The following is a 13,666-nucleotide window of genomic DNA, read 5'->3' on the forward strand; positions in this document are numbered from 1 at the left end:
CTTGCCCTTATTCTATTTCATTAAGTTTTTCTCTGCCCAGTTGTTTCTCTGCCCCTGCCCTGCAGTTACTGCACGTTCCAAGTGAGCAAGTAATCCCTGTGCACCATTCCCAAACACTAGAAGTAGTGAGATTAGGAGTCAGAACTACCCCACCATTTCCATGTGACCAAACTCACCTGAGGGAGCACTTTGGTTTGCGTGGCTGTAGCTGGAACGCGGATTTGAGGCACTGACGTAGGTTGCTGCTGCTGCTGCTGCTGCTGCTGCTGTTGGGTTACCACTGGGGCTTGCTGAGACACGGCTGGGAGGTTGGACTGGGCAGTGACCACCCGGACCTGTGGCAGTCCTGAGGAAGTGGTGTGACTGACAACTCGGGTGGGAGGTGGCTGAGGCCCAGGCTGTGTCTGTGAACTCTGCGCTGTGGAAAGCAAGGTCCCGAGCTGTGGCATGGTAGGGGATGATACCAGAAGAACACTATGGAACAGGGAAAGCCAGTAGGTCAGCAAAGATGTAGGAAATGACTGAGAAAGAACCAGTAACACTAACAAGCCAGGTATGAGACAGAAGAAGTACCTTTGGCTGGGTTTTGCTGGCTCTGATGCAGCGCTAGATACACTCTTGCTCACCACAGACACTGGTGGGGGTGAAATGGGTGTTGCTGGTAATGCTGGTGCAGTTGGTGTCACAGGAGTCACGGGAGTTGGTGGCATGCTGGAGTCACTAAGGTTCAGCTGACTGGGCTCTGATGTGCTGCTGGGGAGTGCTTTCACAGAACTCTCTTTGCTACTAGACTTCTGCAAAGAAACCATGTCAAACATGAAGGTCTTCACAAAAAACAGGTTTGATTGCTGAGCTCTAGAGTAGGCTGAGTGCTTCAGGCTGAGTTCTGGATGGTTCTGAATGCCCAGGTGCTAAATCCTGAGATCACAGATGGCTGTCTGCCTTCCCCAACTGCAGCCACAAGTGGGCTGGTGTGTTTGCTTGCTCCTCTCCTCAAGGAAAGGCAGATCTCAGCAGTGACAAACACTCATAACATGCAGATTTCCACCTTGGTTAATTTGTCAACAGCAAATACTTTAGAGATATTTGATCTCGATAACAACGACAACAAAATGACATTCAAACCCCGAGAGCTTCAGCACAGCAAGGTGGAGAGCAGCAGACGTGTTCCACATACTCTGCTACAGATTAACCTCAAAACTAGATCTGAAAGACCATTCCTAAAGCAGGGAGCACGAGCAAATGCCATTAATCTTTCTGCTGAGATCAACAAGGATAACAGTGGAAGCTGGGAGGTGTAAAAGTCTCCTCTTCCTCTCTTTTATTTTTGTGCTGGTGCTAGACTAACTCTGACACTCATAAACATAATGAAGTGGTAAGGCAAATAGGTGGTAATTTTCATCAGCCACTATGGATGCAGAATTATGGATTAAGTCAAGCCTGTGTCTCCTTCCCAATCCCAAAATTTACCATTTTAGATGGAGGTTTTGGCTTCTGCTGAAGAGCTTTCTTGGCCTTTGCTGCAGCAGCTTGAGCCTGGTGGATCCGTTCTGTAAATACAAATTCACGGTTAGAGCTCCTGAACACGAGGAAACTGACTGAAGGAAGAGGCCAATTCAGAACTGTAAGTTCATCTTCAGACAAGGAATCAAACACGCATAGTCATGTAATAGTGCCAAGAGAAATATCAAGTAAAATTAGCCCAAAAGGCTGAAAATAAGACATAAGTCACATAAGAAGTTGTGAATGTGTGTACACCTGCAGTTCTTGTACACAGGATGCTGTTTTTTCAAACACTTCAAACTGACACACTGCTCTGCAAGAGTGGATTTAAGTGCTGATGGGCTAACATGAGTAAACTGACTAGAGAAAAAAAGCTAGAGTGACAAATTAATGTTGATTATCCAGCTGGACTGAAGAAACTCAAGAGATTTTATAAATATTTTCAATTCTTAAGGTATCACTAAGCACAGGCTTACCAAACTCTTCCTCACTCCTGTCCCGGTGCAGGTAGATCCACAACTTGCGTCCAATATCGTATTTCACACAGGGATCTTTCTCATAATGTAATCGATCCAAAGCACCACTAACAACAGTATTAACCTGAAAGTTGAGAATTCAGGGAATTACAAGATGTCCCTGGGTCAGCCAGACAAAGGTCATGCATAGAAAAGTAATCCTATTTGGCATAAAACCCGAGTAAGCTGCTAGAAATCTTTGTTTGAGTAAGAACTAAGAGCAGATGTTGCAGCACAGGGCGCTGTTTGCCACCTTGGATTAAATGGTGCTTCCACCAAAAAGCCAAGAGCTCTGAAAACTGACTGTTTCTGAATCTAAAATGTGAGCAGATATATGACGTGGTGTTAATTCTGTGGCTTTTGCAGCCGTTTTTGCATCATCCAGAGTTCGGTGCAGATTTGCAGCAGCTCACCAGAGCAGAACACAGCTCTCGTTTGCTAGTCACAGCAGCATAAAAAATTCATTTGGCTTCAGCCACTGAATATTGCCTGGGTCTGTGCATTGTATTTTTAAGAGAAACTATTTGAGACTAGACATGATATCCAACTTACTTGAGCACTTGTGACATCGGGAGCTAGGAACTGGGAATCTTTAAGCAGCTCACAGATTTCAGCACGAGTCCCTTCTCCATTAGGAAGGCGAGCAGCAGCATCACGAACTGAAACACAAAATCAAGAGCTCCAACTTCCAGTCATAACTAGGCAGCTGTATTCCAGTACTTCAGCAGATACATTTTGGTACTGCTGCCTCATCCCTGCTCTCATAGTGCCGACCTGCTCACTAAAATCTAGCGATCCCTCAGAAATATGAGCAGAGATTATAAAAGATCATTTTAAAGCACATCAACTGTGATGGCTTTGTGCTAGGAGTGATGAACTTGGGGAACAACACTGAACCCCAGAATGACTTTGTAATGCCCCAACTTCACAACAATGTACTGAAACCACAACTCTTTTGTTTTCCCCTTATCTGAGCCTGAGCTTCAGCCAGCCCCACAGACTCTCCTCTCTATTTCCCACTTTCTCTCAGATCAACAGCAACACAAAGACACCTTCTTTTCTAATTATTCCTGCTCCCAGCATTTTATCACCTTTATTTTATATATAATTTCTTAGAATGAATCATAGAATGGTTTGGGTTGGAAGGGACCTTAAAGATCATCCAGTTCCAACCCCCCTGTCATCAGCAGGGACACCTTCCACTAGATCAGGTTGCTCAAAGCCTCATCCAACCTGGCCTTCAACACTTCCAGGGAGGGGGCATCCACAACTTCCTTGGGCAACCTGTTCCAGTGTCTGACCACCCTCACAGTGAAGAACTTCTTCCTAATATCTCATCTAAACCTCCCCTCTTTCAGCTTCAACCCATTTCCCCTTGTTTTGTCATTAACTGCCCTTATGAAAAGTCCTTCCCCAGCTTTCTTGTAGCCCCTTCAGGTACTGGGAGGCCGCTATAAGATCTCCCTGGAGCCTTCATGTCATCCAAGCCTGTTCACCTTTTCCTTTATAATGTAGATTCCTAAAGTCATTGCTTGGGGGGGAAGGGAGGGGGCAGGGGAGCCTTTTTCCTTTTTAAACAACATTTTTTTGGGCCATCACCTTACCGAGGGACAAGATGGTGACATATGCTGGTCTGTCTGAGCGGAGGAGAGAATGCTCTCGGGCTTTGTTTAATGAAGTTTCCTTGTCAAAAACTCCCTTCACAGGACCAACAACTGACTCAAAGCCGTGCATACGGAAAGTGAAAGCTTTGTGGGGCTGGCTGTAACGGTAACGTTCCTGTATTTGGAAACAAGAGGAACAAATTTAGCAGGAAACATAGAGCAAAGTGTTAAAGCTTGTGCTATGTTTATATTAGAATATAAGTTATTATCATTCTCTAGAGGAAGTTTGGTGGTTTGTTTAAATTAAAGGCTGAAATACTGCTGTATAAACTTCTTTTGGATCAAGACAAGCACAAACTACTTTGAATAGAATAGAAAGCAGCACCTAACCAAAGTGTGCAAGTGCAATACATTAGATTCATTGTTAAGCAGCTGCACAGGCTAAAGAGGTGCCAGAGATACACCTTCTGCCCAGGAAACATCCCTTCCCCCAGCATCAACAAGACCTTTCATCCTCCTCTAATCTGGTAAAAGAGAGATTTCAAAAATGTAAACCTGGTTACTCTACCACACACACAGCACATGTACCCAGGGAGAAGAATCATCATCGTGTGCCTACCCTATAATACACACTTGCATCTATTACAGACAAGATAACTAAGTGTATGGGTGCATTTATGGACACTTGTCTTCTGCTTGTGCTCATACATGCCCCAAAAATATAGAGACAACTCATCCTCATATGCTGGAGGATGGCAGAGGAGACAGAAAGGCTGGCACCACCAATTTAAATTAATTTTGCCCAATACTTACTGGAAATAGAGGTGTGTTTGAAGTAAGCAGCTAGGCTGTATTGTGAGCAAGTTTTATGTAAGGCCAAGATACCAACTTGAAGGCAGAAGAAACGTACTAAATCTTTACACATTGTTAACAAAGTATGTGTAAGAGTATAAAACTGCCATCCCATATGAATTCTCTTGTTTTAGTGGCTGACTGTTTCTACATGTGTGTTTAAAATGAAGATGATTCTTTTCTTACTTGCTCCTGAAACACACGTTTCTCCTCTCCAGTGCTAGGTCGGACTACATAGTCAGTCCTTCTGAAACAAAGGTTACCATCAGTTCTGAGCAACAGCAAGCCCACAACAATCCCAAAGAACCTCCCAAAGGATTAGTCACCTCACCCTTTCTGCAAATTCTTCTGAATAAATTCTGAAAGCATTTATAATAACAAAAATAAGGCCTGCAGAGATCTTAAAATAGGCTCTACACACTACCTGCAGGTAAGCAAGGACTGTAAATAATCAAGTTATCAGGATATAATTTGGGGAAAAATCAATTGACTTTGTATAAGATCAGACTATCAAGTTCCCTCCTGCCCCATGATGTAAAATCATTTTACTTTAAGCAACCAGCCATTCAGATCCAGAGGCACAAAGACAAACCTTCATAGCTTTAGCACGCACTGTAGAAGCTTTCAAGCATTATTATATACTTACACTCTGGGAACTGGTGTGGCATCTGAGCTGTCTTCATTTTCCTGTCAAAAACAAAGAAATGTCAATGCTGGATATAACTCAGGTTTTGTGCTGCTAGAAGGTGATTTTTTTTCTGACTCACTTTGAAAAAAGTCTGGTCTTTGGTCTCCAACCAGAGCTGAAACAGTGCTGCCAATTCCTTCTCATGATCTTGGCAAGAACCTAGTCCAAAAAATCAGGAAAAATAAGAAAGAGAAGTCCTTTTATTTGTTATGAAGTCAGCTGCTTGTATTTCCCAGTCATCTCCCACTCCCTTCCCACCTCTATGCATCACCAGTCACAAGGCATTTTTCCACACTTCACAGATGCTTTGATTTCAATATTTGAACACACCCAGGCTTAGGAACATGCTAAATCCAAGTTATCCCCCTATTCTGGTACAAAGGACAGTGCTTCAACTCCTGGCACAGCAGGCAAGATACTGTTTGAGATGAAGCCACCTGATCATTGCAGATGGGTCCTACTCTTCAAAGTAATCCCAGTCACTTGAGTCCATGAGCAGAAACACGTGTCCACATAACCTCTAAAGACTCTGAAAGGGACCAGAGAAATAGCCTCCTGACTCCAAATCTCTTGCAGTTTAAACCTGCAAATATGATCACTAGAACTGCTATAATTAAGAATGGAAAATTCTGCCTAGCAGCTAAAGGAACAGACAGAAACACAAGAAATCTGTCACTCACTCAGTATGAGCCTGGGCACATTTATTATTAATTTTCTCTTTAGTTCCCAGTTTTAAAAATAAGAATAGTATCACTTTGCTCCATAGAGAAGCTTAATTCATTTATAATTGTAATAATTGATCATTACTCTGAATAATCAGAAGGTATGCTGCACAGAAGGGAAAATTCTAAGTTGTTCAGACAGATTTGAAGGGTGACATATACATGGTTAGGTCAGCAACATAAAGAAATAAAGCCCAGTGCCTTTGCTCACTTATTCTCCATCTGCTGCTGACACTAATGTCTTGTGAAAACCTAGAATGCAAGAAAAATCTTTGCTCAGATAAAAAAGAAAAGGCCTAACCAATGAATTAACAGTTCTACTTGTCTTTCTCTCTGGGCTGCAGCAAGCTGAAAATAAAGTCCTGGAGAAAACAACCAACCTTTAGTAGAAATCACAGAAGAACACAAGATACTCACCCAGTAATTTCCACTGCTGAGTTTTTTCCTTGAATTCAACGAAAGGTGAGAAGCTGGAAGGAACATCTACAATGAAAAATGTGCATGTCAGAGACATTACACAATCATTCAACCCCCAAAATCCTACTGTTGTGATGCAAGCTGTTGAGTTGGATTCATAATGAGAGATAAATGAAAGATAAGTGATTACAGAAGTGCATCTCTAAATTTATACTTGCCCAAAGGGAAGGTAAGCAACTCAGAGTTAACAGTGCAAGCACAAGAAAAGAACAAGATAACGAGTTTTTCATTTACAGGCTGTCAGATGAGATCATGTTCATGCTGTGAGGCACCAGGAACTGTTACTGTACGGTGACTATCCTGGGGCTTGGGATTTATGGTACCCCCCAGCATTATGGAGAACATTAAGTGTCCATGCTGCAAAGGCCACTACAATCCACACTGTTTCTCTCTTTAAAACTTCCCACTAAGCGAATTTATTATTATTTATTAATTATTTATTATCACAGAATAATTCAGTTTGAAAGGAACATGTGAAGCTTCACTGCTCCAAGCCCCAGGTCAAAGCTAAGCCAACTTCATGTTTCCAGTGGATTGCTCAGGGCATCATCTAGTTTGTTTTTTATCATCTCCGAAGACAACCACGTCGTCTTCACACCGGGAAGAGACTAATTTCTTTCTGTTTCAAACATACTGCCTGAAGCAGATAATCAGAACAGGAGAAACTGTCTAGAGGCAGTTTCACACATGTTTTCACACACTCAGGAATCGAGTTGGGTCTTATCTCCTATCCACATGCAAAATAAGTCTGCCACAATCAAGAAATGTAAGTCATAAAGCCTGTCATAGAAACGCTGTCAACAATTCATGGTAGTGATGAATTAAAAGTTGATTTGAGCTATAACACAAACCAGCACTGAGGTAAAAGCACCATTAGTATTTTTAACAGCCGTTCTTACCTCTGCTGTCTCCTGTCAAGTACTGCAAGGCAGGTAAAACCAGTTCAGACCAGTTAGGGGCAAAGGAGAACCAGTTATTTAGTGCGCTGGCAGGAGAAGATTGCCAATCTAGGACCTTATCTTCAAGCTGAAGAGGAAAAAGAAATATTCTATTAAAGATCTCACACTTTATGACTGTTTTAATAGAAAACAAAACAGCTAAACACATCCAAGGGACAAAAAGATTTTTATGTATATAAAAAAAAATCACCTGACTTTTTCAAGTAACCATTACATGGTATTTCAGATAACTGACACCAAAAAGGGGAAAAAACTTCCCCACCATCTCTGCCTTTGATACATGGACTGTATTTAACCATGATCTAAAGGATGGGTATGGAAAGACTTAGAGATTCAACTGACTAAATGCATGAAATATGTTAAAACCAGAATGTGGTATGCAATCCCAAAGGGTTTAATTTCTTTAATACATAATCTATGTGTTAATATAATTTACAGTAGGACAGCTCTGGAGAATAATCACTATTATGTATCTATAAAACCCTCTATTTCCTAATTTTGCTTTCTGCAAAGATTTCTAGATCTGTGGGTAGTTCCTTACCACAGAGAGAGTAGCAGGTCCTTCCAGAAACAGTATTTCCAACAGAAGGAAAAAGAAGCTGGAAGATATTTCATTTATTCCAAGGCATGGCTTCATTTCCTCAAGAGGTCTTCAAACAAAAAAGAACACAAGTAGAGTAAGTTCCCTGAGTAAATATTTACCTTCATCTACAAACACCACACATTTCACACATCCCAAGCTGCACAAAACCAAAACCTGCCAAAGTCACACAAAAATCTGAGCTGCAGCATCTGTTGCTCCCTCCATCCATGCAAAGGTGTTCAGCGCCCTTTGAAGCACTTACTCCTCTTTAACAGATGACAGAGGGATGGGGGAACGATCCTGAGACATGAGTGGGATTCCATCTGCGTTGCTAAGAGAGTCAGCCAAATCTTCCACCTCGGATTTAATAAGCTTCAGCTTTTTTTTCTTCTTATCTTCCTTTTCCTTCACCTTTTTCTTAAGGGTTGCAAGGTCGTATAAGGCTGTAGGTATGATAAAATATTTCACAGAGTCATAAACTATATATTTAAACATATATTCAGAAGTGTATGTAGCGTGCACTCATTCACACATCACTCATTCCACTTTCCCAGTCATTTTCACGAAGCTTTATTTTTTTTCCCCTCTGTTTTAATAAAAAACCTTTAGTTTTTAAACCAACACGTAAGAAATTCGAAAGGCAAATGTAACTGCTTAGAACAGAGATACAAATTAACTTTCATCAACTAGTTGGAATCACCTTCAGTGGAAACTAGAGTTGTCTGTGAGCAACTGAAAGGGAAGAACTCACAGAACAATGTTAGCCAGCTATCTGAAGAGCAGAAGGATATGACAATCTATCAATACCACCTTCGCCCTTAGCTTTTTGCACACACAGGATACCCCATAATCATGCAGTGCACAAATACCGTGTCCAAGCCACTCACCTGCTAAGGAACCCTTCCTGCCAGCATTTACTCGAGTCATAATGTCCTCCAGAGTCACGTCTGTCGTGACCAGATCAGGATGGTCCTACACAACGGGAGAGAAATGAAAATTGGGAAAGGACAAAGTGTTGAGAGCAACAAGGGTACAGAAGATAAGCAACTACTGAAACACCCCAAACTTATCCAGGATCAGCTTATAAAGTTATTTACTGTCATAGAAGTTGGAAAGTCTTTTAACCCTGAAATTCAAAATTTTGTTTCTCCAAAACACATCACTAAAATGACAAAATCCTTCTAAACAGTCAAGCATAAACAAGAGTTGCATGTATATACTGATAACTAAATACACGTTACAATAAAGGGCTGAAGGGCGGTTGCACACAAAAAAGTAGCACTCATTTTGTCACCCAGAAGTACCCTGAACTTAACAGCTAACAGGTAAAAGACTACCAGGTAGAATGCAGTCCCACCCCCCCTTAGCTGCTTGACATCTTACAGGCTGACGTTTTCGTTTCTCATGGTGCTTCTTCAACATCATCTTCAAATCACTTTCCCCGAGTTCTATCTTGTCTGCAACAAAAAAAACCCCATTCAGAGATTATTTGCAGAGTTTCCCATTAACGTTACTTTACAGACTTCTTAGAATAACATTTATTATCCATTCCCACTTTCGATAATCTCCAAATTTCAGTAATTAAATTTTCCTCATTTAAATGTCATTCTTTTAATCAAACAATTTATTGTCAAGACTTTCTTCCACTTTCTTGGGTGATCAGATTTCACTGTTGATTTAAGTATGGAGTGAAAAGGAGCGAGAACCAGCCGTGCTGCATGAAGGCTCTGCAGACTTGATTACAGTGACCTTAGGAGGGATTCCCTTGGCACATACACTAAAATATTTTGAACTGCACTACGCCAATGCTTCAACCCTTAAAGGCAAAATATAACAACAGAAATCAGTAGTATTACATAAACTGTAGATCCTTGTGTTAAAATACTAGCCTTCCAAGGAGGAAAACATTAAATAAACTGGGAAAAGAGCTAACTGTTTTGGAGGCTGCAAAAATGAAGCATTACAAGATTTCCCATGAAACAACAGACTTTCAAACTAATGCCTTGCAGGCTCTCAAAGTAATTCTCATCCCTAAATCCCTATCAACCCCTAGTTTGGTTCTCACCTGCTGTTTTCATGTCCAAGGTTGACAATGTGGGGATCACCCTCAGGGGAACTGGTGGACTTGGACAACGTGCTGGAGAACTTGGAGGCCAGGAGCTTAGATCTAAAGTCAAGAAATAAATTAATTTCTGCCAAGATCTAGCACCTACATAATTGTACACCTCTGCTTTCATTAGAGCACAGCCAATAAAACTGAAGTCCAGTTTCTATTCTTCTATCAAAGACACTGTCCTGACACCAAAAACTTGTCTTTCTCTATTCACACCTCTTTAGTTCAGTCCAAAGCATTACCTTCTTCATCAGAAGACAAGGTGGTATCTCCACACTCCTCTTTCACTTCCCTCAGAATCTTCAAGTAGCGCCGATGCGTCCGTTTGTCTCGTTCTTCTGCGTCGTACGTCGGTGGGAAATGCCTTCTCCTCAGGGTCATATCGGGGCCTCCTTTCCGAGCTAAATCCAGCAAGTGCTGGAAGATGAGATACACATGGCGTGAGCTATCTCAGCTGCAGCATTGTAAGTTAGAACAGACAAGCCCAACTCATATACTTTCAGCAAGTTTCATATTTGGATTTAGTGCAGTAAGCAACTCGGTTCTTTATATGATAACCCTTAAAGCCTATCAGTATCTGCCACGTACAAGATTTAAAAGCCAGCATTTTAGACCACCATTTGAAGGGGAGGGGGAAAAAGCAAGGAGAAATTCCTGCACCTTCACCTGCACATACAATTTTACGTGGATTGTTGTAACTGTTGGTCTGAGACCCACTCGTGCAGTTTGCACGCCAAATACATAACACAGACACTGTCTCTTTCTAAGAAAATATTTTACCCCTTAAGGCTACAGAGGAAATAATTTCCTACACAGTTCCATATTCTTTTTCCCATATCACCATGGGGAATCTTATAAGGACAGGCTTTCATCTTCATCCATACATCCCATATGTTTCAACATCTAAGCGTAATGAAATGCTAAGCGAACGAGTATCTACAATTAAGACATTTCAGTTGACATCAATTAGCTGACAAGAGCATCCATGGAGGAAAACTTCCTCAGGGATTTAAAGGCATCACAATCTGAGTTTTATATCTATTCTATACCAGTCTCCAGTGAAGCTGGGGAATTCATACAACTATTTAGCAACCTGGCGTGTTTCACAAATAAATAATAGCAAAAAAAAAAGGCAGAAAGACTTCTTAATAGGACTGTTTTAAGTAAGGTGTAAAGGGAAAAATGCAGGAAGCGGGGGACAAGGTGGGCATGGAAAAAAAAAGACACAAGCAAGTGCTACGAGAGTTTCAAACCCAGCAATCTGCAAACATAACAATATTACGGGCATTCTCAAATACTACAGAGGCCAAGGGAAAACCAGAAACGCAGCAATCAGTAACAGAAAGACCTCCAAAAATTGTGAATGCACAAATACCAAGACCATTTGCTGTGAAGACAACTTATTCATTACAGGACACGAGAAAGTGATGACCACACCCTGAAGACACTCACGTTGCGGGAAGCGAGGATCTGCTTGAGCAGGCGGTAGAAGTACTGCTGCTGAGAGCTCAGGTAGCGTTTGTACTGGGACTTCAAACAGAGCTGCCGGTATTTCACAACTTCAGGATTAAAGTATCCATCTGTAAGAAAGAGGTAAAAAAAAAAACACTTCAGTTTTCATCAACTGCTAGTTAAGAACTTAACCCCCAAAAAGACACAGAAGTTTGTTGTTATGCTCACTAACCTCGGAAGAGTTTCTGGGCGATGTGCAGTGGATTTCCAAAACGGAAGTTTTCACCGCTGAATAAAGCAGAGATGAGTTTGTTCTGATGCTCTCGGTTGTTTTCAGGAAAGTGAGGCAGGAATTTTTTTAGGTGGTCTTGCTGTGCATCTGTCAGCACCTCCTGCCATGTAGATAAGCTGACAACTTCAAAGAAGATCTCAGGCTAAAGAAAGCAAAAAAAAAAAAATAGTGTGGAAAATGCATCTGCGTCCTTGACAATTTTCTAGCCCTTAAGGCTTTCTGTGGTCACAAAAACACAAGACAGGAGACTGTCTCACACTAAATGAAGAAAACAATAGAGCAAAAAGAATATAAAGATGAGGAAATTAATGATACTATTGGCAACAAGAAAACCAATTCAAAACTTTTAACAAACAAAACTTTCTCAAAAGCAATTTCAAAATAAGAGAGAGATTGTTATTTAGAAAAAGAATGTAACAGAATGGTTTTAAAGACTTTTTCCTGAGATTTATCAAAGCCATCACAAGAAAGACCTGGAGCAGCTGGAACAAGTCCAGAGGAGGCCACCAGGATGATCCGAGGGCTGGAGCACCTCTCCTGTGAGGACAAGCTGAGAGAGTTGGGGCTGTTCAGCCTGGAGAAGAGAAGGCTCCAGGGAGATCTTATAGTGGCCTCCCAGTACCTGAAGGGGCTACAAGAAAGCTGGGGAAGGACTTTTCATAAGGGCAGTTAGTGACAAAACAAGGGGAAATGGGTTTAAGCTGAAAGAGGGGAGGTTTAGATGAGATATTAGGAAGAAGTTCTTCACTGTGAGGGTGGTCAGACACTGGAACAGGTTGCCCAAGGAAGTTGTGGATGCCCCCTCCCTGGAAGTGTTGAAGGTCAGGCTGGATGAGGCTTTGAGCAACCTGGTCTAGTGGAAGGTGTCCCTGCTGCTGGCAGGGGGGTTGGGACTGGATGATCTTTAAGGTCCCTTCCAATCCAAACCATTCTGTGATTCTGGAGCCCCCACCCCGCCTCTTGGACATCTTTTCCAGGACAGTCACAAACGCTTCCCCTCTTTACAGTTTGCTCTGTAAGCCCCACAAAGCAAGTTAAACATGCTGTTCATCAGGGTTCTGAGAAGATAAAGTATCTTAGCACTACTCACATCCTCCAGAAGGTCCTCAGGCAGGCTGACCCTGGTGGTACCCAACATGCAATCTTCCATGATGCGTGTGCCACTTCCTTCCCCGCAGGGTCCCAGCTCCAGGGGGTCCGTGAGCATATGATCCAGAGAATCCATTCTTCACCCTCGCTCAGTCCTGAACAACAGCAGCAAAAACCTTTAACAACCAAAAAATAATCATAAGATGGTTTGGGGTTGGAAAGGACATTTGAAAAAAATCACAAAATCAGGTACAGCTGAGGAATGATTGAGAAGTTGTGTTTGGTGAAGTGGTTGTTTAACGCAAGCTATGGAATCAGAACATGAGATATTTAAGATGTTATAACATTAATTTACTGTTCAGTTACAACAGGAGACATGTCAACAGAGGAATGCTCCTCCAGACAGCATGTACCGTGCCCTGGTACAGTCAGACTGGAAAGCACTGGTGACTCCATTTCACTTCACTTCCCACCTGCAGGAACTGTTATCCATAGAGTTAAAAACCATGAAAAACTACATCTAAATCCTGACAGTGGTTTTAAGGTGGAAAACAGGCCTAAGGTGGGATTTCTCTCAGGTTCAATGTGCCAAGAGCCCTGTTCCAACTCCAGTATTATTTGGATAAAGCTTTAAGGTTGGGAGGAAAAACGCATAAACCGCATGGAATAAATGAATAAAAACCAATAAACAAATAAACAATTAAAATAGTAAGAAATCACAGGGAAAATAAATAAATAAAGTCATATTTCATACCCGATACGCTGGTTCTGGGCCTGACACCGGCGTCTTGTCGCGACAGCGCTCCCCCCTCCCCCC

The 13,666-nt window shown here is 41.8% G+C and overlaps 1 protein-coding gene across 1 annotated transcript; it reads right to left on the minus strand.

Moving 5' to 3' along the window:
* Positions 1 to 176: 176 nt before the first annotated feature.
* On the minus strand, positions 177 to 13,000 carry NFRKB (nuclear factor related to kappaB binding protein; the record flags this gene model as incomplete). The annotated part of the gene is made up of 20 exons (XM_010165237.2): positions 12,851 to 13,000; positions 11,701 to 11,902; positions 11,469 to 11,596; positions 10,259 to 10,433; positions 9,969 to 10,070; positions 9,287 to 9,360; positions 8,791 to 8,875; positions 8,166 to 8,346; positions 7,862 to 7,970; positions 7,261 to 7,387; positions 6,302 to 6,367; positions 5,242 to 5,321; positions 5,121 to 5,161; positions 4,661 to 4,721; positions 3,623 to 3,797; positions 2,571 to 2,677; positions 1,980 to 2,103; positions 1,471 to 1,550; positions 574 to 794; positions 177 to 474 (listed from the first exon to the last, which is right to left on the minus strand). Coding segments are annotated over exons 1-20 (2,571 nt in total), but the record flags the coding sequence as incomplete, so codon positions are not given.
* Between the last annotated feature and the right edge of the window lie 666 nt (positions 13,001 to 13,666).

Source organism: Antrostomus carolinensis, unplaced genomic scaffold, assembly GCF_000700745.2.
Source record: "Antrostomus carolinensis isolate BGI_N321 unplaced genomic scaffold, ASM70074v2 Scaffold50403, whole genome shotgun sequence".
In the NCBI taxonomy this organism is placed as follows: domain Eukaryota; kingdom Metazoa; phylum Chordata; class Aves; order Caprimulgiformes; family Caprimulgidae; genus Antrostomus; species Antrostomus carolinensis.